The sequence below is a fragment of the Aythya marila genome (assembly GCF_965140915.1).
Source record: "Aythya marila genome assembly, chromosome: 1".
In the NCBI taxonomy this organism is placed as follows: Eukaryota; Metazoa; Chordata; class Aves; order Anseriformes; family Anatidae; genus Aythya; species Aythya marila.
In genome coordinates this window covers 171,344,527-171,372,071 of record NC_139042.1, presented here as the reverse complement: position 1 = coordinate 171,372,071, position 27,545 = coordinate 171,344,527, and the positions used below count along the sequence as shown (strand labels likewise).

Sequence of the window (27,545 nt, the reverse complement as noted above, 5' to 3'; positions counted from 1 at the left end):
GAGAGCCCCTGGCTTCTGGTTTGGCTACGAACCTTTCTAAACTCTCTTAACAAAGACATGTCTCTTTCCTCTCCACTTTCTGCTGTGATAAGCACCTGCTTAAGAGCATACGAGAGTTTGCACAGCAGCACTGGGCCCTGTGGGGCAAGCAAGGAGCAATGCTCCAGCAACTTGGCCCTGGAAGCCATGCAGGGATTTCATGCAACCACCCTGTCAGAGCTGCAAAAAAAGATCAACAGCAACTGGGACTCATTTTACTTGAGAGGTTTTTTGTTTGTTTGTTTAACTAGCTGCTGTTGCATTACTGCACTTGAAAATATCCTCTAAGGAAATCAAGTTGGTGCAGTTTAGAGCTGGAGAGGGTACTGCTGGTCAAATCATGATCAATGATTATGGTAGAAAATTTCTCTGTGGGGAGTTGATGTAATTTAAGAAAAAATAGTTGTGTTACAGTGCACATGCACTGGGAATCTTTGAGGATCATTTTTCTTTTTTCTTTTTGTACTATTTCTGACCATATTCTACATTTGAGTAATGATCTTTCCCAAAATCAGCAGTGAAAATCGAAAAACAAAGCAGCAGCACTTAGTGTCTCTGGAACAAATAACAAAATAAATTATTCAGTTTCAAAGAATACACTTGTTATTTTTAAGGAAGCACTTTCTAAGAAATTGACAGGATCAGGAGAAGTTCAGCCAAAATTTCTGAGGAATCTTAAGTCAGAAATTTCTTCATTTTTTCCTGCCATGTGTGACTGATCTCATCAGCCAATCTTTGCCTCACAAAGAGCAAAAAGCTGGAAAATGTGACATCTGAGTTTGTGAACAGCTCCTGGAGCATCCCTGGAAGCACAGAGCAGTGGATGTGTTTTATGTTCAGGGCAAATAGTTCAGTCCTTTAATAAATGGTTGAATTTGTAAATGTGAAGATAAATACACCAGCGTGAGAAAGAAGCAAATGGATTAAAAACAGATATGCCTTGCAAGAGTGTGTTTGTTTACCAGTGTGTTGGACACACAGCTGAACCAGACTTGTATTTCAAGATAACTTCTCTTGATGGAAACATCCCAGGACCCAGAGGAGTCAGTTGTCCCATGTAGTGGGCAGTGGTTGGGGTTACACATTTAACCTCATCCTAGTATCATTCTATTTCTTTCATTGCTTTTCGGTAAAATCTCAAAAAATACTTCCTTCTTCATTTCCTTCTTCCCTGGTTTCCATCAGTCAAGTGTCTCCCCCTGTGCCTCATGCTCTCCATTTTTTACCTTCTTAGGATTTTAAGAGGGAGCTTTTGGGAGAGCACTGAGTTGGGACAGCAGCTGGGCTCCTCTCCTGTCCCACAGAAGCCCCGGTTACACCACTGCCTGGTGTTTTGCCCTCTTGCCTGCAGATCCAGCCAATGATCCTTTCCACAGGAGAGCTGATGTGGTGAGGAGTGCTCCACAGGCTGCAAGGGCAGAGGTAAGAGCAGAGGGGGTGCTCTGGGGACTGTGGGTTGCTCCTCAACCCCCCCCCCCCCCCCAGCACAACAAGCACCCCATGCCCCAGCCAGCCCCTGGCAGGCTGGAGAGGTGCCGAGGGTCCTGTGGGAGGCACAGGCCCAGGGCTGGGTAGAGGTCACGGCTTTGGGGTCCACCAGCCACAGCAGTCACACATCTACACCAAGGAAGCAAACCTGAGCTTCCCCACCCACATTTCTCCCTGCACTGGACCCAGAGAGCACTGAGAGGTGGTCTCCTGTGGGACCAGGCTTGCGGGGTCACATCTGCAGTCACACCACAGGAAGGCTGTGTAAGAACGGCCCCTCAGAGAGCTGACCTCCCTCTCTGGCCAAAGCATGTCCTTTCCATTGGCTTGTGGGTCCCTTGCTTAAATAAGACCAGCAAGATCAGGCTAATAAATTGGTCTTTTCCCTTTGTATCTCAAAACCTTTCACTCATTAAGACTGATTTTGTGCCCAAAATTCTGTGTATTTCTTTATTCATGTTTCTCCCAGATAATAAGGCTCCCAGAACTGCAGTAAAGCAAGGGTCAATATTTATTTGTTGAATTAATGTTGTTCTTCAGCATGGAAAGTACCATCTGCATTTCCCTCTGTCCACATCACACTACAAATGGTCTGTGTCTGTCACAGGATGGAGCACCCAGACCTTACAAATACCGAGCACACCAGGACATGAGAGCATCACCCTGGGATAGCAAACATCCCCGGGGATGGACAATTTCCTCCTTTCCTGCCTTTCCAAGGCAGCACCTGAAAGGAAGCCTATAGAGCAAGTGAAACCTGAGTCTCCACATCTGGAACTCTGCTTGAGAGACGCAAAGAGGGACACAACCAGGCCAAAACTTGGCTCTTCTGGATGTGCAATGCCCAATGCCAGCGTCCAACAGCACTGCCATTGAGACTGGTGCAGTAAAACCAGCAGCAGGGAAGCGGGGATGGGGAAACCAGTCCATGCCTGGTTTATGAGAGTCCTCTGGAGAAGCCATCATCCCAAACCAGCACTGATGAGACTGGAGCAGGCCCCGCAGAGCAGTACTCGAAAAACTACAGCAGCATCTTTATTTTACACATAACCGTCAGTATAAAAAAGTTTATTACATAAGAGCTGTTTTGTTTACAATATATTATATTGCTTCAAGCCAATGCAAAAAGTCCATACATTATAGTTCTACTTTGTTTTAAATATATTATATTGCTTACATGGCACTGCCGCAGTGTATTTTTAATACACAACACTTTGCAAAACTGTAAGGCCAAAAATAATGCTGAATTGAGTAGTTCAGTTTTTAAATTAGGTAACATTTATTTATTTTTCTTAGGGAAAAGTCTAAATACATAATAGCAAAAATGTAAAAGGCAACTTTCCTTTGACTTAGACAAGCTAAATCTGCAGTCACTGAAATGATTCAGGTTAGCATCTAGGAGGTTTTCTGCTTGAATATTGTTACTTAATTTTTGGAAAATGTTATATTGCAGGTATATAATAAAAACAAATGCAGTTTAAACATAACCAAAGTATAGTACAAAACACCATCCAAAGCACTGAAAGAAGAAGCCTATATAATCATGCTATAGAAGTATTTATAAAACTTAAAAGGAGCAGTAAATATCAGCTCAGTGGTTTATAATGAAGCTAATAAAATTCCAGCCAGTAATCTTAACTGTAGTGAACAGCATTTTAACATCCCATCCATGAAAGGTTAATGAAGGCTATGAACTTTGTGTAACACGAACCATTTCAGATGTTGGAGTTCACCAGATATAATTGGATTCGGGTGGAGCGTGCCTCTCCTCCGCCTTTTTGGGTGAAGGCGTGTGCTGCCTGTGCTTGGTGCCGGCCGGCCTCAGGGCGCTCAGACCACTGGCTCCATACCCTGGAAAATTACCCAGCTCAAAAGAGAAGAAACCACAGAGGCAGCCTCGCGATGTGCTGCTAATATTTGAAGTGGGAATGGTCCCCCTGCTTGAAGAAAGACTTCGAGCTGCACCTCACACACATGTGGTCCCTTCCCCATTCTCCCCCTGGCTCTGGAAAGCGCAGGATGCTGTTGGGCAGGCTTAACCCAAAAAGATGGGGACCATCAGCCCTCTCAGGCTGTCACCCGGCTACAGATTCACACCTGCATAGCCCACAGCAGTGTGTACATCAGCCATGAGCCCCAGCGAGCACTATGGCTTGCCTTGAGCATCTTTTGGGTTCAACCTGCATTAGGCATGCAAACTTTGCTTTGTCTTATAGCAGGACAAAAAAAGAAAGAACAGCAGCAACAACAAGCATGTAGGGGGAAGAAAGTAGTCTGAAACAGGCTTAGCAGAGCTGTTTTTTGATGAAAGTAAAAACAAACAATAAATATGGAATTCGAAGTATTGTGTTGTCATTGTTTGTAGTGTCATTTATCCATTGCACTCCATAAAGCTCATATAAATGACTATGAAAACCTGAGTCCAAGGTTCAGTTTTCTTAACCACTTATTTTTAAGAAAATGTCATGACTGAGAAGCCATTCATTTGATATAAACATGAACTTTTTTAAGATGGTCCTTTCAAACTGTGATGTTCCCCATGTGAACTGCCATCCCACACAGACTTGAATGTGCCATTCAAGCTCCGTGTAGGCACTTAAAATGGAGGTAAATTTTACTCTGATGGTCTATTTTCAGTGTCTTTGCTGAATACAGAGAGTTTTGCAGTGCCAAATGCAGCAGGTTTGTGCCCAAACTCCACATAATGAAGGTTCCAAAACCTTAGAGCTAGCAATAATGTGAAACTACTTAATCTTCATTCATTGGTGCTCTGTATTTTGTTTTTGTTTTGCAGACATTTACTTCTTCAGTGCTGTTTATTCCTAGTACATAATTTTTTCACTTGCTATCTCAGTTCTTTAAAAACAAGAGTGTTATAGGAAGAAAAAGTGTGTATTGAACTTATGAATTGAAGTCTATCTTGATTTCCATGTAACCTTTTTTCTAACCATAGCTTATACTGATGGAATTTATCCTTCAGAGAACGACATAAATAGTTAAATACAGATCTACTAGCTAACAGCAGAAAAACAGACTCCCCAAATGTAATTTTTATGGCATAATTCATTTCAGTTATCTAATACTCAATTTTACTGAAACAACTACATATATTCTGATACATTTTAACATGATACACATCACAGGCATCAACAGCTTTTAATAAAAAAGATCATTCTGTTGATGCTGCCATGTAAGATTTACATTTCTTATGGCTAGATGATGCATTTTATAGCTGCAAAATATTGCAAAGTTTTTTATCATTACTACTGAATATATTAAATGTGAATAGTCTGCCAACAGTGCTTAAGATAAATGTTAATCCCTCATGGGAGAATGTACAGAATATCTCTTGAAGATTTGCTTATAAAGCCCTATTGCACATCAACTATAAAGTTAAGTCTGAATTTATTACTGGATATATACAACTGTATTTCAAATAATTTTATAGTGCTGTTTCAAATCCAGTGAAATGTTGCAACTGATGATCGGTTGCCTCATTAGATATCAAATAAGCACAACAGAAACTAATTTTCAGGACTTCAACCTTGCTTTGAGACAATATATTTCAGAGTCTGTGGAGCACAAATGGGGAAGAGTAGAAGAAAATATGAAAGATGGTAAGCTTAGATTTTGCATAAGCCTGCAAATTTTCCCTCAAGTTTCTAAAGAACACTTATTTTTTTGTACCTTTTAATGGGCTCTAAGATCTGACAGAGCTTTATGCATAAAAATGCCTATTTGATGCTTTAAAGCCAGCTGGGGAGTACTGAAGGACTTCCAACCTGCCCTGCACCACATGTAGAAGACACAGGAGGTCACCCAGAGGCCTGGTTGACACAAGGCTCTAGATGTTCTGATACATAAAGAAAGGAAGGGCCAGTTTTGTAAAACAATTTTAAATAGTTCTGAGTTTTTTTGTTTGTTTGTTTGGTTTTTTTTTAAGTAGTTAGCATTATGGAGAATTGAAAGTCTCTTTTATTGTTGGGATTAAAGATGAAGAAAAAAAGATGAGTGAGGTACTACTGATGATGGTGGAAAGGCTCTGGAAGCCACCATTTTTGCATGGCATGTATAAACAGCCCCGGCACAGACTCGGGGGACTGGTTCTCACTTACGTTTATTGCAGTGCCTCCCGTGCCAGCCTTCCTTGCACTGGCACTTGTTGGGTTCAGTGCAGGTCCCGTACAGCCCACAGCTGGGCTCGCAGACAGCTGTAACAGAGAGGGCACATGTTGGACTTGGTGACATGGTTCCCCGTGCTCCTGACAACACGCTGCAGGTCTTGGTGTTGGCGGGGGTCCCCACAGAGAAGGCACAGGGGCAGCTCACCCCACCATGGCAGCGGCAGCTCCGGCCTGGCCACTGGCAGGGGGAAGCAAGCCCAGAGGCCGAGCAGGCCCTTGCCATCACGGGTGGTACAGGACACTGGCCCAGCACCATGCTCATAGGCGGCCAGCTGAGTGCTCCTGTCAGGTTTTAATGTCGCAACGTCCCGGTGTTTCATTAAGCGTTTCTCTAGGAACATCTGTTATTGCTACACTGACACATTGCTGGTTTATAGGAGCCCAGAATGCAGACCAGACTGCGGGGAGGCTTTTGTAAAGATGTGTCTGGTTTCATAATTCCCCAAAGCCTAGTGTATGCTGTATGTCGAGGAAGTCAATTAACCTGAAATACTTTGACAACAAGCAGCTAGTGCTGCTGTCATGGAAGAGGTCCTGTGTGAGCTCGATGCTCCAGCAAGGACCAACTGAGCACTTTGGTACTTACGCTTTGAACACAGGTCTCCTTGGTAGCCTTTGGAGCACTTGCATTTATTCTTACCGGTACATTTACCTCCATTTCGACAGGGCTGATGGCATTTACCTAGAAATTGAAAACATGAAAACAAGGGGCTTACCCCCCAGAAGAGTCCCCCTGTACTCGTGATGGCTGTCTGAGAGGCCTGCCTTGTACCCAAAAAACTCATCGGGCTCTAGTGTAAATGTGATATTACACTGTAGATCTGTCAGGAGGACTCCAGCAGAAGTTTTTGCTCCCCATTTACATACTTTCTTTTGCTTTGAAAATAGCACAAGAAGGGAGCATGCCCAAAGCTCATGTATACAAGCAGCATTCACCTAGACTTGAACCACTGGGACTCTGCTGTGTCCCCATGCCACCAGTCAATGTCACCTCTGCTCTCCTCACCCTCCATGGGCGAGGAGGTTCCCCTTGGTGGTTGCAAAGTGTGGAATCCAGAAGAAAATCTGGTGGTGCAGTAGAAAGATTTTAAGCAATGGGAAGCTCAGGAACTGTCAGGTATGGCAGCCACTTGCAGAAAATAAGTAGATCGTCTGGGCCTGGCAGCTTGTGACAAGAGGCTGTGGAGGACCAGGATGCTGTGGGTGGTGCCATGAGGAATGTTGCATGCCATGGCTCAGAAACTAAAGGCACATTACAAAAATGTGCCCTTCTTTCCTGTTTGCCAAGAACAGATCATCATTGGTGACAGTAATTAGGATTGGCAGATATTTTTCAAGGCTTTTGGTCCGGAAATTACTTTCCCTCACATTCATACATTGCCAAAGGAAGAAGCTGGGTCTGACTATGTATGATGGTTTGCTTGGCCCTGACTCACCCAGGATGGAAGAGATCCATGCTGATGGAGCAGAGCCACATGCAAGTTCTGCTGGGCCTGATTCATGCCAAGAAGCCTCCAAGGGCCTTCCTCACACTTAACATGAAGTCCCCAATCACCAGGTTTTCAGTCCCTTGTTAGAATTTGTCTGTATCATTTACCTAATTAAATCTCTAACATTTAGCACTAATACTGACCTAAGTTTGTGAGCAAACAAAAGCTGGAATCTGGGGCAGCAAACTTCCCTTCCCTTCCCTTCCCTTCCCTTCCCTTCCCTTCCCTTCCCTTCCCTTCCCTTCCCTTCCCTTCCCTTCCCTTCCCTTCCCTTCCCTTCCCTTCCCTTCCCTTCCCTTCCCTTCCCTTCCCTTCCCTTCCCTTCCCTTCCCTTCCCTTCCCTTCCCTTCCCTTCCCTTCCCTTCCCTTCCCTTCCCTTCCCTTCCCTTCCCTTCCCTTCCCTTCCCTTCCCTTCCCTTCCCTTCCCTTCCCTTCCCCTTAGGATAGCAACAGAGACTTGCACACAATAATCTGAGCACCAGCACTCCTTCTTTCCACTGCTGGTGTGCTGTGGTGAAAACTTCAGGAAATGCACTCATCTCACGATCACAGACTGCCCCCTTGGGAACTAAACACCCCAAGGACTGCCTGCTGGGCTCTCAACCCCACCAGACTTCTGTGATGCATGTGTGCATTGTCAATATAAAAGAAACATTTGTTCCTGATGTGCATAATTATTTTAATAGCCCCAAAACAAGTTTATAATCAGTCAGAGGAACAAACTGTGCTAAGGAGAGTTTCTGCAAAAACACAATTTCCCTGCAGAAACTTCTGGAGAGGGAACCTGTAGGCCTTCTACTTTGTAGGCAATTGGATCTGGAGTAATGACTGAAAGGAGCAATGCTAAGGAAATCCAGGAATTTTCCTAGTTCTTGAAATAAATCTGGAGAACATAGGTCAAGACATGCAATACAGACTTCCACAGGGAAGCATTAGGCAAGCATTTGACTCAGCACAGCTCAGTTAAATTCAGAGTAAAATATTTCCACAGAATGGAGGAAACTCTCTGCTATTAACTGAGAAATGAAAAGCAACAAAACAGTGGGTGACAAATGGAGGAGGAATCCAAAACAAAGTAAAACTCTCCGTTCTCAAACTGCAACACTAATTAGAGGCAATGCACAACTATAGCTAGAGAAAAAGTCTGGAAGACTGTGAATGCTTGCTAGTATGGTAGGCTGGGCCCAGTAAATTTCCCAAGAGTCCTGGAGAGTGATTCAACTGTCAGACAAGCACTCAAAATCTTTAAACAACACTGGGAAGAAGAAAAAAAAAAAAAAAAAAAAAAAAAACTTCTCAGTTTTCTGAAGGTGGCTTTCTGCCTGTTGAAAAGTTTTCTCCGCTTGTTATTTCAAGACCCCCATGACTGAATGTAGCTGGCTCTGGATCTAAGAAAAGAGAAGGAGTTGTGTTTCCCCTCTGAAGTTTTTAAGCCTCATCTAGCATTTCTTGCAGTCCTCCACTGTTGTGCCGGTGCTGGGGCAGTGCCCAGAGGTGGTAGCAGCCATCCATCACATACAAACAATTGCTGTCCAGCTTTACAAAAGACAAAGCAAGTGCAAAGCTTTCCTTGCTCTCATCAAAAGATCCTCAGTTTAGCTCTGAGCATCCTCTCAACCTGAACAACATTCTTTTGTACAGAAACTGGTTTACTGCTTGTATTTTAATTAATTTAATTGAATTTGCACAGGTAAGCCTTTGCAGGAAGCCAAAGTCAATTGCACCTGTTCCAAGCAGCAGTAGACAATGATGAGCTTTAGAGACCCAGGGACTGACCAATTAAATGGAGTGCCCTTCATTATACATTCTGCAATATCAGTTCTAAGGATTCTCCCCAACCCCAATAACCAACAACACTGGCATAAAATGACCTACTCCTTGAACTTTGAACCAAGCCTTACTCCTTATCTGAGAAGTATCAACATAGTTGACTTTCTGGGGAAGGAAGGAAGAAATGACATTCTATCAGTGTCACATATGAACTCGATATAAACAAAGGTAAATTCAGTAGAAACTCACTCTGTTGTTCTTGGTGACACCTGATCTGAATTAATAGCAAAGGGCCATCTTTGTTAATAATTTCATAAAAATACAGCTTTACTGCTTCTATTTGGCTCAGATTTTGATCAGGTAAAAACGAGTTGCAAAATACCTTGCAATGCATAGAAATATGGTGAAACATTTGCATACCTTTTATCTACACTTAAATACTGTGCAAAATGTAGGTCCTAAGGTATCTGTGTCCTTTCTTTGCATAGTAATTAATGTATTGTCCCGTATTGGCTGACAACGTGTTAGAGTTTATTCCCATATGTTTCCAAGTCTTTGCTGCTAGGCACTTTGTCACTGCGAGAGAGCCTGTCTCTACTGATGCATACAAAGGAATTACCTCATACACATCCCAGGCCAAATGCTGCTCTCTGTGCTCCTGTGATGGCTCTTTGAAAGTCAGTGGGATTATATACAACAGAAAGGTAAGGAAGCTCCACACACTGTGTCCTGGCAGAAGCTTTAAGCCCAGAATGAACAATGTGGGTGTATGTCCCCAAAACCCAAATGCTCATACTCCATTCAAGTGTGGGGATCTATAGGATTAATCCAATTTAACAGAGTGGTGAGAAAACTCTTCTTTTAGCAAGATCAAATGCCTGACAGCTGACCTCCCAGGTCTGTTCCAGCCTGGCCACATCTCCACCCCCAGCTTTACACAGCACACTTAGATCAGCCATGAGCTAAAATATTTTCAATTGCTTTGATGCTAAACTTCTGAAAATAGCAAGTCTTTTGATGTTTGCGACTCAGATTTTCAAGTTGCCATGTGAATGCAACTTAATACATTAAGTGAAAGTTCTCAGCTCTTACGGTTCAGTCCTCCCTTTTCCACAAATCCATCCACTCCACGTTTATCACAGCCCTTTTAGAGGCATGGGCTTAAACCTAATCTGCTGTGCACAAGTGTGAATTGCTGCAACTTTTGAAAACAGCTGCCCCGCATGGACTTGGGGCAACAGTGCATCAGTCTGCCACAGCGGAGTGCTTGCATACCTACGTTTCGAAGGTAGTCACCAAGCCCAGTTACTAGTGAAACCAGAACAAGGTAGGGGGTGAGGCAGTCTAGCAGTGAGTCAAACTTATCAGTAAGGGTCTCACTTGGAGGCACCTGGCTCTCTGGGGATCCCAACCAGTAGAGGCAGGCAATGCTCGATAATTTAGACACCGACAACAGAATAAGTTGATGTAAGGAAAAGCAAGCACATGGAGATGCTACTCACTGATTTCGCATTGGTCTCCTTCAAATCCTGAAGGACAAATGCATTTTCCCAGATAGAAGCATGTTCCTCCATTGAAACAGGTTGTTGTACAATTTGCTGAAACAAATAAAACAGGAATGAACTAAATTGCTAATATGAACTCAGTCTGACTTGCCTTTAATGTTTTCTGCTGCTCACCCTAAATAAACATTGAGTAGGTTTCAAAAAGTTGCATTAAAACATTTTCACCTGGTTTACAAAGAAAGACTGAAGTGCAGATTTCCTACATAATGTTTTACAGGGACACACGTGCACACACGTCCATAGAAAGAGACAAACAAGTGAACAATACAGCAATGAGATTCCCAAGGACAGGTTGTGTTACATCTTCATCAATCCTCATGTGTGGAGCTCACTGAAGGATCAAGTCATTATTGCTATTGAAACTGGTCATGTGTGGTATAAAGAGCACAATCTAGGACTGGAAGTCACTTCCACAAGAAGATACTTCATCACAGCTCTTAATTAATGCCATGGGAGATTTGAGGTTTAACAGGAAACCTTTATAAATTTTTGCTGTGTGGTGACATAGATACAAATGCTGTCCCTCTCACTTGCTAAATTACTTACATTGTGTTGGATGTGACTTTTCACCAAACATCTGAGATTCACATTAATCTCGGGTTAAACTTTCTTCAAGACATTGGAAGAATTTCATTGAAATATTGAAATATTTTCACTTTGGAAATATTTTCAAAATGCAGTAAAGGTCTCAGAAAGAGCTACATACAAATCAGAAGGATTTTGACTCCAGCAGTTTGTACAAACATTTCTTAAGGCCTAGGAATGTTCCCACTATTTTGCTGGAAAGACTACACGGACCTTTTGCATTTGCTCTCTACTTCATGTAGTTGCGCAACAACAAAAGCAATGTGGTGTTCTGCAATCTTCTCCGCCATGAGCAGGTCAGTGGTATTTCTGCAGCAAACCACTTGGTTTTCTCTATGTGGTCGCTTGCAGTGTTCCAAATTACTGTTCTGAACAACTGATTGCTCCTTTTTATCCCTGAGCCACAGTGCAGCAACAACAACAGAAGATGAATAGACCATTTTTTGTATGTGTGTGTGTCTAGATGCAGCAAATTAGTGTACTAACTAATTAGTAAAACTAATTCTACTCCAGGAAACCAAAGTTCAAATACAGATTACTTATTTTCCTAAGTGAATTTTGTGGTAGGTCCCATGGCTTTCAGTGGGTCAGCTAAAGAGATTACCTAAATTACCCCTCACTCAGCTGGCAGGTACGGATGCCTGCACATGTAGCTGCAAAAGCATTGTGTGCCCCTGTGTGCTTCCTGCAGCTCTTAGCCTCAGGAAGAATCGTGAAATTATGTCCTGTAAAACTTACTTCACCGCTTGGTTGCCTTTCCAAAAGGCACTCCTAGAAGGAAATTAGCACAGGGAGGAATGAGCATCCACAGGAGGTGGCACCCAGGGGTTTGGCTGCAGTTACCTTTGTCGCAGTTGATGCCATAGAAGCCGGGGGGGCAGATGCACAAGCCAGGGGTGATACAGAGCCCACCGTTCATGCAGCGAGGAGCACACAGCGCTGACGAGAAGGAAGAAAAGGAGAATTATCACTGGTGTGACTGGGAATGTGCTCAGAGGTGTCAGCAATTTAGTGGGGTTCCCAGGCAGGCTCTACAATGAACTCTTCCCTCCTACCACTCCATACCTGTGCATAAGCACTGCTACATAATTTAGGGGAGGGGAGGCTCTAGTGTGGCCTGGTTTGATGACCAGACTGTCCTGCATGCTTCCTCTCAATTCTTTCCAGAGCCCCTGCTCTCTCCCAAGATTCCTCTGCAGTCGTGGCCACCCCACGAGGCCCTTCCAGGGAGGCATGTCAGGCAGCAATGTTTCATTTCGTGGTTGCCCACAATTGGTACATGCTGCGAGGCTGCGTCCATACGAGAGAGTTCAAAAGTGCCTGGACATGGGGCCAAGTGGGGGCACAGGATCATCCATCTTGTGAAATTGTTGGTGCTGTTCCTGGCATGGCTTTGTCCTTGGCTGCCCGGGCACAGCCCTGGGGCGAGCAGCAGCCACGGCTTCCTCCCAGCCAGGAGTTTGGAGGTTTTTGCTTTGGAAGCTAGGAGAGTTTATTAAACATGCAAATGCAAACTGTGTCATGCCAGTTGGCCTCCAGGCCGAAGAACAGTCCCTGACCCTTTGTATTTAATATTTCGGATGCAGCCAGAGCATCTGGGAACTGAGAGGAGAATGACATTGAAGTAGGATGCCCACAGGGGGGGGTTGCTCCATCTCAGGCCACCCTGGCGAGGGTCTCCCACTGGTGGAGGAGGAAAGAAGAAACAGAAAGAAGAGCTACTTTCCTCACCAAGTCACACCAATGTCCTGTGTCCTGGCCCCTCACTCTTGGAAATGTTATTTGGAGCTATTAGTCACTAATAGAAGGAAAAAGGAGACTCTTTCCTTCATCTCCCTATCTTCATTGTCGGTCTGTCTCCAAATTAGATCTTATCTCCAAATAAACCAATGCAGAACAAAAGTCCCATGCTTTGTTTTCCAGCTAGTCCTTATTAGCAGAAGAATTTTATTTAATCTTTTTGCCAGATGGATTCTCTGTGATTAAGGACCCCTTAACAATTGTGTCAGCTTTTGTTAAAAACAATCCCTTAGCAAGAAAGCATCTTTTTTTTTTTTTTTCCTGAACAGTTTGTGTTTCCATTAGAACATGGATCATAACAGTAATTCACTTAGATATGTGGACTCAAAATGTATGAAAACTTAAAAATAGGCCGTTCATATTTTTAGGAGTGGCTACAATGCACTAGCTACAGTTTTGCTGAGATTATTGTAAAGAAGAGAGTTGAGAAGATTTTTTTAAGTTACCTTTCTCGCAGTGAGGCCCATAAAATCCATCCGGACATTCACAGACATGTCTCTCGTTGCAAAACCCTCCATTTCTGCATCCTCCTGGACACTCCGCTTCATAAAATATAACAACAATCTTAGTTGGATATTTCATACTTCAGCTGTTGCTCAACTTTCCCTAGTACCAATATACACCTTTGATAATAATGACAAAAATATTTGCTGACAGACAGACAAATGCTGGCCAAAGTGGAGATTCACCTTTCCTCAAAAGAAATTGTTTCCCTTTGTGTTCATCTACAAATACGGGTTTGATCATGTGTGCAGACACATGCACGATGTGCTCGTTGGCGGATCATGCACATCTATCGCTCTGCTGTTCTGCAAGTGAATGAGCAACGTGGGTGCTCTGCACACCCTAGCCCCATTTTCTCCACGTGGAAAGAAGCAGGCAGCTGCTGCGGGACCTGCATTACTGCTCAGACCTCCCCCAGCATGCGGGGCTGGTCTCAAGTTCTGCAGCCTGAAGTTGGCTGCACTGCAACTTGCATTGCATTAATTGCTACATCTGTTGCTCCTAAGGTGGCAAAGTGATGAAATCTGTCTTCAAATGAAAGAGTCAGCTTCAAGGCTAGATGAAAGAAGGCCAGAAAGGAAGATGAAAGCATTCCTGCACAGTGATCCTGTATCATCATCCAACTCTTATTCACATCTCAACTATTGATCAAACACTGGTTAAAGCGTTTAGCAACACTGGCTGGATTACACAAGGAAGAGAAATACATCTGGGTATCATCACCATCCTCAAAACACTGGAGTCCATCAAACAAGAGGCAAAATGAACCCAGTGGAACTCCACAAAAACACAACTGCCAGGCAGAAAAGCAATTCCTCAAAAATGCCTTCCCAGATATCCCACAGAAAAGAAGGAAGGCAGGAGGGGATGCCTACTCCCATTAGAAAATGTATGTCACTTGTGATCAGTGGGACCAGGGCCATGAGGCAGCTCTAGCAGAGTAGGCACGACCTTCTCCTGTGGATGCTATACTGCACGACACTCCGAATGACCAGGTTCAAAAAATTCTGAGGTAAGGTAGATCTTCACTCAGATACTGCAACCTATTCAACCCAAACTCAAAGATCACCCATTAGACTGCAGTTGGATGTAATTTTGGCACTGTGCTTTTTTATCCTTTGGTCTAGCAGTGCTGTAAACAAAAGTAGCTGGTGACACCTGCCAACATCATCATTAACTGCTTAACATCTTTGTTGGTGCCATGGACAGTGGGAACGAGTGCACCCTCAGCAAGTCTGCCCATGCCACCCACCTGTGTTGTGTGGTCGACGTGCTGGAGGGTAGGGATGCCATCCAGAGGGACCTGGGCAGGCCTGAGAGCTGGGCCTGTGCAAACCTCATGAGGTTCAACAAGGCCAAGTGCAAGGTCCTGCAGCTGGGCCAAGGCAATCCCAAGCACAAACACAGGCTGGGTGGGGAATGGATTGAGAACAGCCCTGAGGAGAAGGACCTGGGGGTGTTGGTTAACGAGAAGCTTGACATGAGCCAGCAATGTGTGCTTGCAGCCCAGAAAGATTCTTCAAACCATAACTTAACACAAAGGAAAACATAACCCTGGACTTAAATACATTTGAATTATTCTGCCTCTTCCTAATAGTTATCAGGTGACATATCCATCAGCTATGGCTATGAGCAGTATTACTTTCTGCCACACTCAGGTAATATTGCTCTCTTCACTGGAATATGAAGGGTAACCCCAAGACTACACAGAAGGTAAGAACATCTGATGTATCATTCAGGTGGCTGGGTGCTATGTGCAACTGCGAAACAGACAGGAAGGAGAGAGGATAGAAGGGGTAATTTTAAAATACTCTTCCATCTAAGGCCATAGATACACAGGGAAAAAAAAGTGTTACTTTAAAAGTAAATCTGTTTGCAGTGGCATTAATAATAGTAAGGGCTTCGTAATCTTATTTGTTCTAACAGTATACTCTAGGACTCTTTCTGGAAATGTTTCTCCCTTTGTACCAAATGCAGAGCTGCTATTCATTACAGAAAATGCATGCTTAAATACATGCCATTTCAAACAGAAAAATAGGAAAACACAATTTTTTGTGCGGTCACCTCTGAGCCACAACAAAGCCTCTCTTCTCCCACAAAATTGCTGCCTCACTCTGCTCACTTCCTCTGGTGGGGGCCCCTCTGGCTGGCCACGAAAGACTGGAAACAGTGACTCGGGGCCCAGGCAGGAGGAATCTGAGCTCCTCACCACAAACGGCAGCTTTCAGAGGGAGGAAACTCACCCTTACACTAATACAAACTGGTAGGAACATCCTCGTCCTTTGCAGTATCTGTCCCAAAATGCTGCGGCGTCCACCTCATTGGACATAGAGCAGCAATGGGAGCTACCCCAGTATGAGCTGGGGTGAGATGTCTCCTCCTCTGCCCACCTCTACAGTTTGTAAAACCATCCTTGTGCCTCTCAGCTGGCTCAGGGTCAGTGACTGCCCTCAGCTTTCCTGAGTTTTATGATGCAATACGCCTAAATTTTGAATTTTATTTATTTATTGTACCAGAATTGTAATAATAAAAATAATTAAAGCACGGAAACCATAGCTCAGATGAATGCTGCTAAGACACTGAGTTTGGAGCCTTTCCAGGACAAGCCACGATGCAGACCTGTAACTGCTGTCTCTATTAGATTACCCCAACACTATTTCCAAAGTTTATTAAGTTCAGTATCTTTGGACTGAGCTGGCAATGAAAAGGCATTAAATGTTCTGTGCTGTGTTTACATCAGGAACAACTTTGTGCTCAAGGTCTGATTGTTTTTACTTCCATTCGGCCCCCATTTTCCTTCCTCTTCCTCTCCCTACTTCTCCCCCCTCCCCTGCTTTCCCTGGGCTAATTGGCAGCAGCAAGGAGATGCAGCCTGGCTATTCAGGTGCAGCGAGCTTTCAAAGAATAAACAGCTCCTGCTCCTGCTGCTTGCTCTTTGAAGCCACACTCCAGCCAATTATCTCAGAGAAAAGAGCGCAGGGAAGAAAGTGCAGTACTGGGAACAGAGGTTTAATAGGAGAAGAATAAAAATATCACTCTTTGTACGTCAGCTGTGCCATGGGTTAATTTGATACAATTGCACACAGCAAGGGATAACTGCCTGATCTTGGATATGGATTTTTTCAATCTCCACAGCCTCAGTTCAAAGTGATAATTACAGCTGTTCATGATGTATCAAATGAATCCAGAAAGTCTTATTACATACTGTCTATAGTTCATAGATTGGCTGATTAAACATGTTTCCTGCTTTCCAAGTAAACACCGCAATAGCTTCATGGTGCCCTTCCTCTATCGATGCATCTTGTGTGTGCTTCTTGCTTGGTGCTTGCAAATACTGAGGACCAGCTTCCATCACCTTCCCTGAGTGATGCTTTACTATGCAAACAATTCTATCAAAATTAAATCAACAACACACATAGTAAAGTGTTAATAAAAGAAGAGGGAATTTTCTTATTGCCTCAAGTGTCTCATAAACTTTGTAATTATCAGACCAGCAACGCAACCTGCTGATGAGGCTGGTGAACAATGTAGTATCCCAAACCAAGACGTTGCCATCTTGAGCTCCAGAGGAGGTAAGCCAACTTTTGCAAAAATTCTCTGATTTTTGCTTTTTTGATTCAATTGGGATGTGCAAGTTGAGATTTAAAGGAATGTTGAACTACGACACCAAACAGTGTTACCTGAAAACAGTGTCCCCACTACAGATCCCAGAAGTTAAGTCCTCAAAATTATGTCATTTCTGAAAATGTGAGCATCAGCTTTTTTTTCCCATAATACTGACTCTCCTCCAAATGCTTCAAATCATTTACTGACATTTGCTTCTCATATGATCCATTTCTATCAACATCCTTGAAATGATGAGCTGTGAACAGGAGGAGGAATGCCTCCAACCCAGTCTGCTAAGGGAGATGTAGTTCACAGTAAGAAAAAGCTTAGTAAACACATAGTAAATGAACAGCAAATGCAAATGAGCTGCAAACCTACACATAGAGCCAGAACAGCCTGGAATTCATAGCTTTTGCTACACATTGTGTGACCACATTATTATCCTGAATGATTATTATCCTGAATGAAAGAGAAGAAAGTTAGGTGACCTGGTCTAACAGTTTTTGTCATGTCCTCATTAGTGTTACCTTGCTGACAGGTCTTAAAGAAGATGGCGTTCTGAGGGGTCTGGAGAATGATATTGCCTTCTGAGTTCATTATGATCACATTGACTTCAAATGCAGCCACCCCATCTTGCTTGCCGAGGCAAGGAAATCCAACCTGGACAACTTACAGGACAACAATAACAACAGTATTCATATTTACATGCATATCTACAAAAGCATACATTGAAATACTAGAGATAATAAGTATTTACAGATAAGCTTTAGAGTCACCTTGTGCACAGACACCTGCAGGGCTGGAACAACTGCAGCACGGGAGGCAAGCCTGGGTTGCTTTGCTGACACAACCCCAACAGTCTGCAGCACAGACACTGATCTTAAGGCAAACATACTTCTGCCTGCAGACAGGGCAGTTACTCATGGAGGTATCTAAGGATACTATTTTCAAAGCCACTAAAATGAGCCAGAAGCCTATATTTAATTTTCTAAGCTGCCTTGATCTCTTCTGAGCCTCACTTGTATGGGCTGTCACATAACTTCTCCAAAAAGATCTCATGCATTTTTATTTTTTTTAAAGCTGCTTTAGGTATGTTTTGCTGTTACAGATCTTGCAATTAAAAATACTTAAATAAAATACTTTTTTAATCAAAACTTTCTCCATAATATGCTGGCAAGACAGTGCACTTAATAAATAAGATTGTGGGTGCAAGTATTTAAAATGAATAGAGGAACATCACTATGACAGAACTTGTTAAGTGTAGCAATATTCGGAGATTGCCTTTCCAGGAAAAGTATTCAAGCACTTTTAAACTACAAAGAGTCCAAGGAAATAATTAAGGCCAGTAAATCTGGAGTATTTTAATGAGGAAGCAAGCCTGATACCTCAGAGCTCTGGAATGCTCCGCTGTGATGGTCACAAGTGATCTCAAATAATCTTCAGATGAAATGATTGTGTCATTTCTTCAAAATTGGCTCTTTCTAGCTCATTTAAAAATTAGATCCAGCTAATAGAGATTGTTTATTCATTTCTTCTGAAGCTGGCCTGAGGTTTCAGAACAAAATGTAGAGCTAACAGCCTTACATTTGGTTTGTTTTAAATTGCTTGTTATGAAAATGTCGCATGTAATAATCAGACAATTTTTGTTATTTTCTGCCTTGGTATAATACCTTGCAATAATTATTGCTGAAACACATTCTGCTTCTGGTAAGTCCTATGGACTGAACAGTCTGTTGCAGTTTTCATTATAAAGCAATTTCATTGCTGAAGTGCCTTTACACTGGTCTTTTAAAAGACCATTACGAAAAGCATGTAACCATGTGGTAAGAAAAAAAAACCTCTTACAAGGGATAAAAAGCAGTTTAAATGCAGCGAACTTCTCAAACTGCAGTAACCTCCTCATAGCTTAAGTGCAGGACATAATTCAGTGCTTGTATGAGGATGTGTGTGACTTAGCTGAACAAATTGCTGTGGGGATGAAGGCACAGGAGAAATTCCTAGACTTCATTGCATCAGTAGCAAAACCCCAATCTGCCTGGAGATTTGACAGCAAATGACATCAGCCTGTAGGTTTAAGTGCCCAGGGCAAGGACCAGTCATGCATCTGAAGTTGAAGGGGACAGGTCAGAAACCCTCCAGCACTCCCCAAACTGGAAGTGTCCATATTTCTGAACTTTCCACGTGCCCAAACTCCTCAGCACACAAAAATGCATTAAAGGCCCTCCTGACTGAGCTCCGTGGTGGCTCACATTGCATTTGTCCCACCACAGAATTGCCCCTTTTGCACATTTACACTCCTGCCTCCCATGGAGTGCTCACAGAAGTGAGGAAAATTTAACTGATTCCTAACTGTGGAGTGAGCAGAGATGCTGCTGGGGAAGGTACCAGGCATGCCAGCTCATGTGGAGCCACATTGGCACCAGCATGGTACTTGTGTGGTGCTCGAAGTTAATCACTGCCACCATCAAAAATGCCTGACTTGGTTTTGAACTTGCTGACTCTTGTTTGAACCACTGGATCTTTGTAGGTGTTCCCTTGTGAAATGAGCAGTCTTTTGTCATTGAACAGATATCTACTTGCTCAAGGCTTCTCTCAAACACCTCTTTTTGGCTAAGCTGAGTAGTCTTAGTTCTTTAAACTCTCACTGAAAGGCATCTTCTTCAGCCCTCTTACCATATATCAGTATTGTACCGTGTGGCTAGGTTTAACAACCCTAACCCACGTAGCAATACTGGGATGCGGGGATAGGATTTTCAAAGGAGTCTAAGGAACCTGAGTGATTTAAATCCAGTTTAAATTGCTTCACTATTTTTATAGCATTTATTTATTTAAGTCAACTTACAAGCAGCATAAAAAAAAGCCTTCACACCAGTGGCTCATTGCTAAATACTGAACATGCTTGGAATACTCTGCATGTACCAATTATCAATTGCTGTTAAAGACCAGATGCAGTATAATGCCACACAGGACTTCAACACAGCTGATATATCCTAAGTACAGCAGTGCACTGCTCACTGTCTGCATAAGGGAACACCGTGGACATACCCGTATTAGTCCTGGAACTGAGCTACCAGCACCACAGACAGGGTAAGTCCATCTCGGTTTCAATCAGACCTCCCATTGTGATGGTTACCAGACCTTCTGCTGGAACTAGGAGATCTCATCCCTGGCCTCCCTGCATTTGTAGATTAGATGTTTTCCTAAACACAGTCAGTCAGGGGTCATTTTGATCTAGCCTCTCTAGATAGTTAAAAATTAAAGGAGAAACTAATTTATATTAGAGGATGCTGAGTGCACAGCCTTCCACATTTCTCACCTGCTTTATATGGAGATGGAAATAATCTTAATGCTTAATATGAATTTCACCTTCCTGACTGACTTCTTGGTTACTTTGAGTCAATGTCTGTATTTGCAAACTTATTGGGCTTGCAATCAATTAAATTGCAGCAATTATGATATGAATATTATAACACTCTTCAATGAAATCCATTTTCAACACCACTAAAGTTTCACATACATTAATTTTATGTAAAAATTTTGCACTATTTTCTGCTGGTTTATCTACATACAAAAGCTTCGTGTGACTTGGCTCAAGCAAAATATGCTGCTGTAGTCAGGCAAGGCACTCACGCTGTTCATTGTCAAGCACCATGACAAGCATTTCTTTAGCAATAAAATTCAAAACTTCTATTAAAAAGAAGGTGTGTAGACTTTACTGGCTGTGGGATATTTTTTACAGGAACAAAATTTATAATACCAACAGCACAAACCTGATGCTTTATGAGGAACTGTTCCGAGCAGAGGGATATTTATAGTTGGATCAGCCATTATGCCTTTATCCAAAGAGCGCAGAGACAGGAACTCGTAGAAGTACTCAGCCTATGACAAAAGACATGAGAAATCATTATGTGTTTTAATTGCATTCACAGAAGCAAACCATTTAGCACATAAGCTACAGCAGAAAAATACTACACTTTCATTATGTCATTCACTGGATTTGTTTTAATTTTTTCCACAATTGCTTCTTTACCTAAGCATAGTTTTCTCTCATCTCAGAAATTGCAAATGACCATACAGTAAAATCCAATACCTGGATAACAGCAAGGAAAATAGCATGCATATGGCAAATTAATGTTAATCAGAGAATCCATTTTTTTTACAACCCACACCTTTCATCTAAACACTGAAAATAAAAATAAAAAAAAAGTATGAACACTGGGCTACTTCTTAAAGCTGTTTTTTTTTTTTTTTTTTTTTTTTTTTTTTTTTTTTTTTGTGCAGAATCCCCCTGGAACAGCTGGTGAGCCTGGACAGCCTGCCTTGTGCTTCGTTCCACCAGATCCTGGCCTCTCTGTTAAGTCACCTGCTCAGTCTTTCTTCGTATTTGCTACAAAGTGGGATTCCTCCTGCCTTGTGTCATGCATCTGCAGTGTAGATGTGCACACTGTGTACATCTGAGGTGTTTGCATCTTAGCAGGGCACTTGAGGCTTCCACGGCTGTTAATGGAGTTGGGCATTCCCACAGCACAGCTGCAGGTGCACAGATCAAGTGGAAACAAACCTTTTCCCTAAAGTCAGGCTTTTCATTTACCTGAAACATGTACGATTATAGGTAGCTTTAGCTGCTGCTCTCAGAAAAATACTTGAATCCTTAGCATGGGAACTGTCAAAAAAGTATTTTCATACAGCAACTTATTAATAATATACAGTGTTGCTAAACCTGTCTTTTATCTAGGACTGTGAAGTAAAGAAAGATTAAAGCCAAAATGTTATGAGAACTTTGGGCCAATAAATGGCAGTTAGTTCTCCTATGAGATGGCAGTCAATGTCCTTAGCCAGAAGGCTGTTCTTTTTCTCTCGTAATAACCAGTTTCCATAGCACGGACTTACTGGAGAGAGACCAGTGAACAGCCACAACAATGACTAGAGGGATTGGAGCACCTGACATATAGAGAGAGGCTATTCTATCTCGAGATCATCTCATCTCAGGTCATCCTCAGACCTTCTGTGATTCTGTGTTAACTTGAGCAGAAGCCCTGTCAGAGGCACCATACTCCTTTGGTGGCACCAGCAAAGCTCTCCAAAGCTGCTTAAAAAGGTTGTTATGTAGGGTGCTGTGTAAGCATGGAGACCTCAGAGGAGGACTCACAAAGCAACAGTAGGGAAGGAAGTCATGAAAGTTGTTAAGGGTGGGTTAAACACATGGAGCATATGTGGGAGGGAGAGGGGACATGGAGAGAAGTAGTAAAACAGGAGATGAAAATTGAAGTCTGGGGTGCTATTCAAAAGGCTGCTTTTAATTAAAGATTTTTTTTTCCAATACATTATACAATGCCAAAATATGAAAACAAGCCATAAAGTCTTAGATTGTGAACATTTTTGTTTTCAAATAAAACTTTGGTTCAGAAAAATAATTATATGTCTCCACACATCTATAGAATACTACAGCGACTGAGTCAATGCTGTACTGTCTGTTTCTCATTGGTTAGCTTTGATGTTTGGTTATATCTAAAACAGGTCATAATAGGCTGGGATATTAAAACATTATGTTCTTACTATTCTAGTAAACAACAACTGGTAACTAAACCAAATAGCTCCACTCCCATGTTTCCACTCTAGCCGGGCTGCTGTAGCAGGTCAGCCTGTGAGCCAAAGCTCTGATGTGTAGCAAAGGAACTGGAATTCCATTTTCTGGAGTTAAAACGATGCTTAAAGACAAAGACAAAAAGCAAGTTCTCTGTGGGAAAGGGGATCGATTGCACCATGAGTTACAATCTTTACTGCCTTTCAAGGAAGGAATTCTTTTAACCAGAATAGAGGCACAGCAGCAATTAATGCCCGAGGCAGGATTAAAATGATGGGAAGAGATGCTGCACAAGCAAAGGCTTCTCAGGAGGAAAACCACTCTCTGCACTGGGGATAGATACCTGCTCTCACCATTTCTGAAGAAAGGTCCATACAACTTCTTGAAATGACATTATCTAAGAAGTCCTCAGGTAGACTCAGCTAGTACGATTTCGAGGTTATGAAGCCACGTGCTACAGAGCATATTTGCCATTCACTTGTGCTGGACTGAGTTTGTTAAATTTTGGCTTAAAAATACCATACAAAATCAGCCTAGAGAGGCTGCAAGGAGGGTAGTTGAGCTCCTCAAACCTGCCAATCTGAGGTTTGGCTGCCATAAATCTTATCAGTTTGGAAGCAATCTGTCTTGACACAATCTCCACATCCAGTCTCCAGCATTGTCCTGGTGTAATTTGAGTTGATTGCCAATTAACTTGCATTAATCATCATGACTGAAAAGCAAACAACACATTCTCAGCAAATATTTACCATGCGTCAGTGTAGCATGAAATTCGGTCATGATGGTTAATTGAGGAGATAGGCCTGTGCAATTAAAATCCGGACATTTGGGTACTGTATAGTGACTGCCACAATTCATACTGTACGTGGTCATTGTGAATGACCTGCTAGTGCAAACAAAATTTCTTCAGATATTGTTTGAGGGATAATGGGGAAAAACCACAATCTATAATCCATTTTCCTGTACAGAAACATTCTTGTGACTTTGTTTTTGAAGCCAGCCTGTGCAGTGTCTGGTGTTTGGTGGGCAAAATTCGGCACTGAAGCTAAATCTTAAAGAAGCAGTGTTATCAGAGGTGATGGAGAAACTGGGGTTTGCAAAAAAGTGTTGATCCTTGACAATTGCGCACTATATGAGCAAGAGAATTTTCAGTTTTGTCTTGACTTCAGTATGCACCCGAGGAAGAGTGTGAACACTTTCCCTGCATGTGAACACTTTGTCTGGGACCCTAAAAAACTGAGGGAAAGTCCCCTGCAGCCCCTGTGTGAGCAGTCTGGGGACTTTGTGCCTCGAGGCAGCAGGTAGCTGCATACAGCCACCCTGCAACTCTTCCCCATGGGGGCAAAGCCCTCGGCAAAGGCAGGAAATTTCATTCTAGGCAAATAATTCCATGGTCAGGATTAACTTTTATGGACTTTAAGTGGACGCTTTCTATAAATCAGAGGAATTTAAAAGGTTATAAATATAACGAAGCCCTCTAACAAGTATGGTAGCGAACATCTGTCGGCAGTTTGGCTTTACACTTAAAATTCCTGCAGAACTCCCTTCTTCAGGGCAAGATCTACTGCATTATAGTTTTCTCATCACTTAAATGCCATGCCATGCCCAGTTTGGTTTTGTTTCATATTTAATCAAAACATTCACAGAAAAGTGTTTTATGTTTTCTTCATTTTACATGAAAGATGTAAGATTAGAAGTAATGGCAGCACCTTAAAGCAAACCAGAGAAGCTTAAACAGCTGTATGTCACAGCTCAATAGCCTAATGAAATCTACAGCCTTTCTAACAAAAACAAAACATAACAACAACAAAAAAGAGATGTGTTACCTTTGCAAGGAGATGTAAGAAATTAACCATGTTTCCTTCTCATTTTTTTGAAGAGATCATCTCTGAGTATTCTGTTCTATATACCCTAACACTGATTTTCTTCATTTAAAGAAAGAAACTCACTTAAGAAGTTCCTTTTTATCCCAGATCCGTGGATATTTCTGGCTATGCACACACCAGAAGATTCTAGCATGGATCATACACAGCAGATGCTCACAGCTGCATATGCCATAAATAAAATCACAAAGTGAGGCAATGTATGTGCTTGTTAGGTGTTTACAGCATGGACCATTGCTTCTCCAAGATATTAACTGCATTAGGTCAGAGGAGTGGGTCTTCTATGTTCCAAGATGAAACATGAAGCAAAATGAGAAGAATTTCAACAAAGGGGGAAGGCTCTCGCTGTACTGCATGTACCAGGCTATTGAAGGAGTTTGGCCAGAGTATGAGTATGTCTGCAGCACATTTTGTTATTGCAGTGCAGTCTAGACACTGCTGTAATGAACAACATAATGATCCCTCCTTAGACAGTAGATAATAAACCGTCTGCCTAGAAGGTTTTGTTTTCTGCCAGCAAAGGCAGCTTGGCCTTACCTGCTAATTGGTCCCCTCCCAGAATGTGGAAACCATTTTTTGCACCTCAGAGTGAACTCAATGATACCTGCCAGCAGCCTCACGAGGTAGCCCCAAAGTGGGAGGCACGCTTAACATTGCTGAGAAAGTGATGTGCAGCCCTCATAGGAATGTTCTCCATTAAAACCAATCTACACAGAGGACAGGATAACCTTAATCCCAGCCAACTGCCAGATTTCCATTAGGTGTAAAGGACTGGAAAGCTGTTAGGGTATGGGAATGAAGTGAAGCAGTAGGATTAACAAAAAGAGATGCACACGAAAGGCAAAATAGAGAGTTTTTTTGTGTGTTTCTAAAAAAAAAAAAAAAGGACCCAAATTAGAATTGAGCAAAATATCTCAAGGAAAAATGCAGTGTGTTACAGTGTTAATTACACATTGATGTGCTGAGATGCTCACGGCTCTGCAGAGTCTATCTTAAGCCTTTCTTCTTCACGTTATAAAACTGTGGAGGACTGAGGAAAACCTATGCATGACGACAAAGACAACTTTTTAACAATCCCTACATGCAACTTTAAACAATGACAACTTCTGGTTATAATGGTTTTGTATTTTATAAGAAGAATGGTACAAAAACTCTCTGACTGTGTCAATGGAAGATAATTAACTGGTCCTTAATGTCTCCTGTGGCATGTCATTGTGGATGGCAGTGCAGATCCTTCAAGGGAATGATTTAGAAAGCAATCAAAGAAATATTTCCTGATTACTATCAAAAGGAGATCCAAGTTTTGGCAGATGATGCCACAAGGTACCAAGAATGCTTTGTGCAGGGAAGAAGGACATAATTGTTTTCAGAATGTATTGGCCTTTCCTCCAAGAAATGAGACAAGAATTTCTTTAAAGGTAAGTAATATGAAGAAACTGCTGTCAGGAAACATGGTGAGAACCAAATTCATGGATTTAGATTACCTTTAGCAATTATGTTTCTGGTAGATGTCTGTTCTTTGGATGATGGGAGAAACTGGGCAAACACTTTGTCATTTTGAACGGATATTTTCTCTTGTTAGACTTCGAGCTCTGGAAGAACTCTAGCATTTGAAGAGCTCATTTGAAATCCACCCGAGACTGGAAAATGACTTGGCAGAAAGAGCAAGGATCTAGTGGGACACCATTGAAAAGAAATAACACAAATACCTGAGCAGAGAGTTAACTTTGAAACTTGTCCTCACGTGACAAAAAAATCAGGCTGCCTGAAACACAATGCCAAAAAAACACCTATTGCATGCTCCTTCCCATTGCCAGTCTGCTAACGAAAATACGCCTTTGGGGTAGATCAGAGCCAATCCCTTGGTGCAGGAACAGCAATGGGGACAGAGGCTCAAAATGCAGAGGGGATGTTTACCAAGGCTGGCACCTTGGAAAGCAGCACATGAAAGAACAGATCCACAGCAATCTCCAGGTAACTACAAGAGCACTGCTATAAAGGCATGCAGCATGCAGGATTTCTTAAAGAAAGAAGTCACAACAAATTGACAGCACTTGTTGAGGAAAGATTTGGAGTTTCTTACTCTTTCTCTATCTTGCTTTACTCAACAACAAAAGGTTCTCCCCAGTTTTATTCCAGCTTCACCAGAGTTACTTTCTAAAAAATTAAGCTACAAGAAAACGAAATCATTAAGGCTTCTATCAATATGCACAGCTAATTTCATCATGAAAGTATTTATCAAGGAATGATATTTTTCAGCATGAACCAGGCTGGAATGTGTACATGGTACACAAGTGCCCTTCAGATTGTTTCCTCCTATATCCTTCACATGAAAATTAGATCTCTCTGCTTTGGAGAAGGGGAGAGAAGCAAGTGGTACACCAAAAGAACTAGTATTTAGAGTTCAGATTAAAAAATTAAAGATATACTAGTCTACATTATTTCGAAATGTCTGATGAAACACACTTTTCTGGTATCCAGTGAATTGGTAAAAGTCTTTCTGCTGAAAAGTTATTTCTTGTTCCGGCACAACAAGAGCTAATTCATTCTTTTGTCATTCAACAAAAGATCAGTGCTGTCTCCAATGGAGATTTCATGATCAGGGATGTTCAAAATGCCAATTTCCTAAGGCTAATAAAAAAGGCAGAAATTATCACCGCTCCTCAGAGGAAGAATATAAATAAATAAAGTCTTATCACATCAGTTCCTAACAAAACAATGCTGTACAGTTCTGCTACCTTCACCTGTAATGCATCTATGCAGCTCTAAATACACTGAGATTAAACTGGGAGGTAACTTTCTTCCCCTTGCTGCTTGAAAAATAAATGTAAACCTGGGCTGGATGGTCCTAGGCATGCGTTTTTACGTAATTACAAACTGTTTGCAGTTTGAAGCTATGGATAGATTTATTTGTATTTAATAAATTAGTCACAGTCTTCTCAGAGAATGTAAAATAATTTCAATAAAACCTCTACAGTTAGGGAAATTATTGCACTCAAGCATGGCACACAAGTATTGCACACAAGTATTTAGACAAGTTACGATGG

At 42.1% G+C, this 27,545-nt stretch overlaps 1 protein-coding gene across 3 annotated transcripts in view; it reads right to left on the bottom strand.

Annotated features, from left to right (window-relative positions):
- Positions 1-2,580: 2,580 nt before the first annotated feature.
- Positions 2,581-27,545, bottom strand: part of WIF1 (WNT inhibitory factor 1) — a 57,958-nt gene continuing 32,993 nt past the window's right edge. For 2 of the 3 annotated variants that reach the window (XM_082755170.1, XM_082755169.1), the window contains exons 3-10: positions 20,802-20,910; positions 17,559-17,699; positions 13,368-13,463; positions 11,965-12,060; positions 10,474-10,569; positions 6,298-6,393; positions 5,643-5,738; positions 2,581-3,378 (exon numbers count right to left, since the gene is read on the bottom strand). In XM_082755170.1, coding sequence (XP_082611296.1) covers positions 3,257-3,378; positions 5,643-5,738; positions 6,298-6,393; positions 10,474-10,569; positions 11,965-12,060; positions 13,368-13,463; positions 17,559-17,699; positions 20,802-20,910 — 852 coding nt within the window. In that variant the 3' untranslated portion in view covers positions 2,581-3,256. The remainder of the gene's footprint in view (positions 3,379-5,642; positions 5,739-6,297; positions 6,394-10,473; positions 10,570-11,964; positions 12,061-13,367; positions 13,464-17,558; positions 17,700-20,801; positions 20,911-27,545) is intronic. The other variant, XM_082755171.1, reaches the window with a different exon arrangement.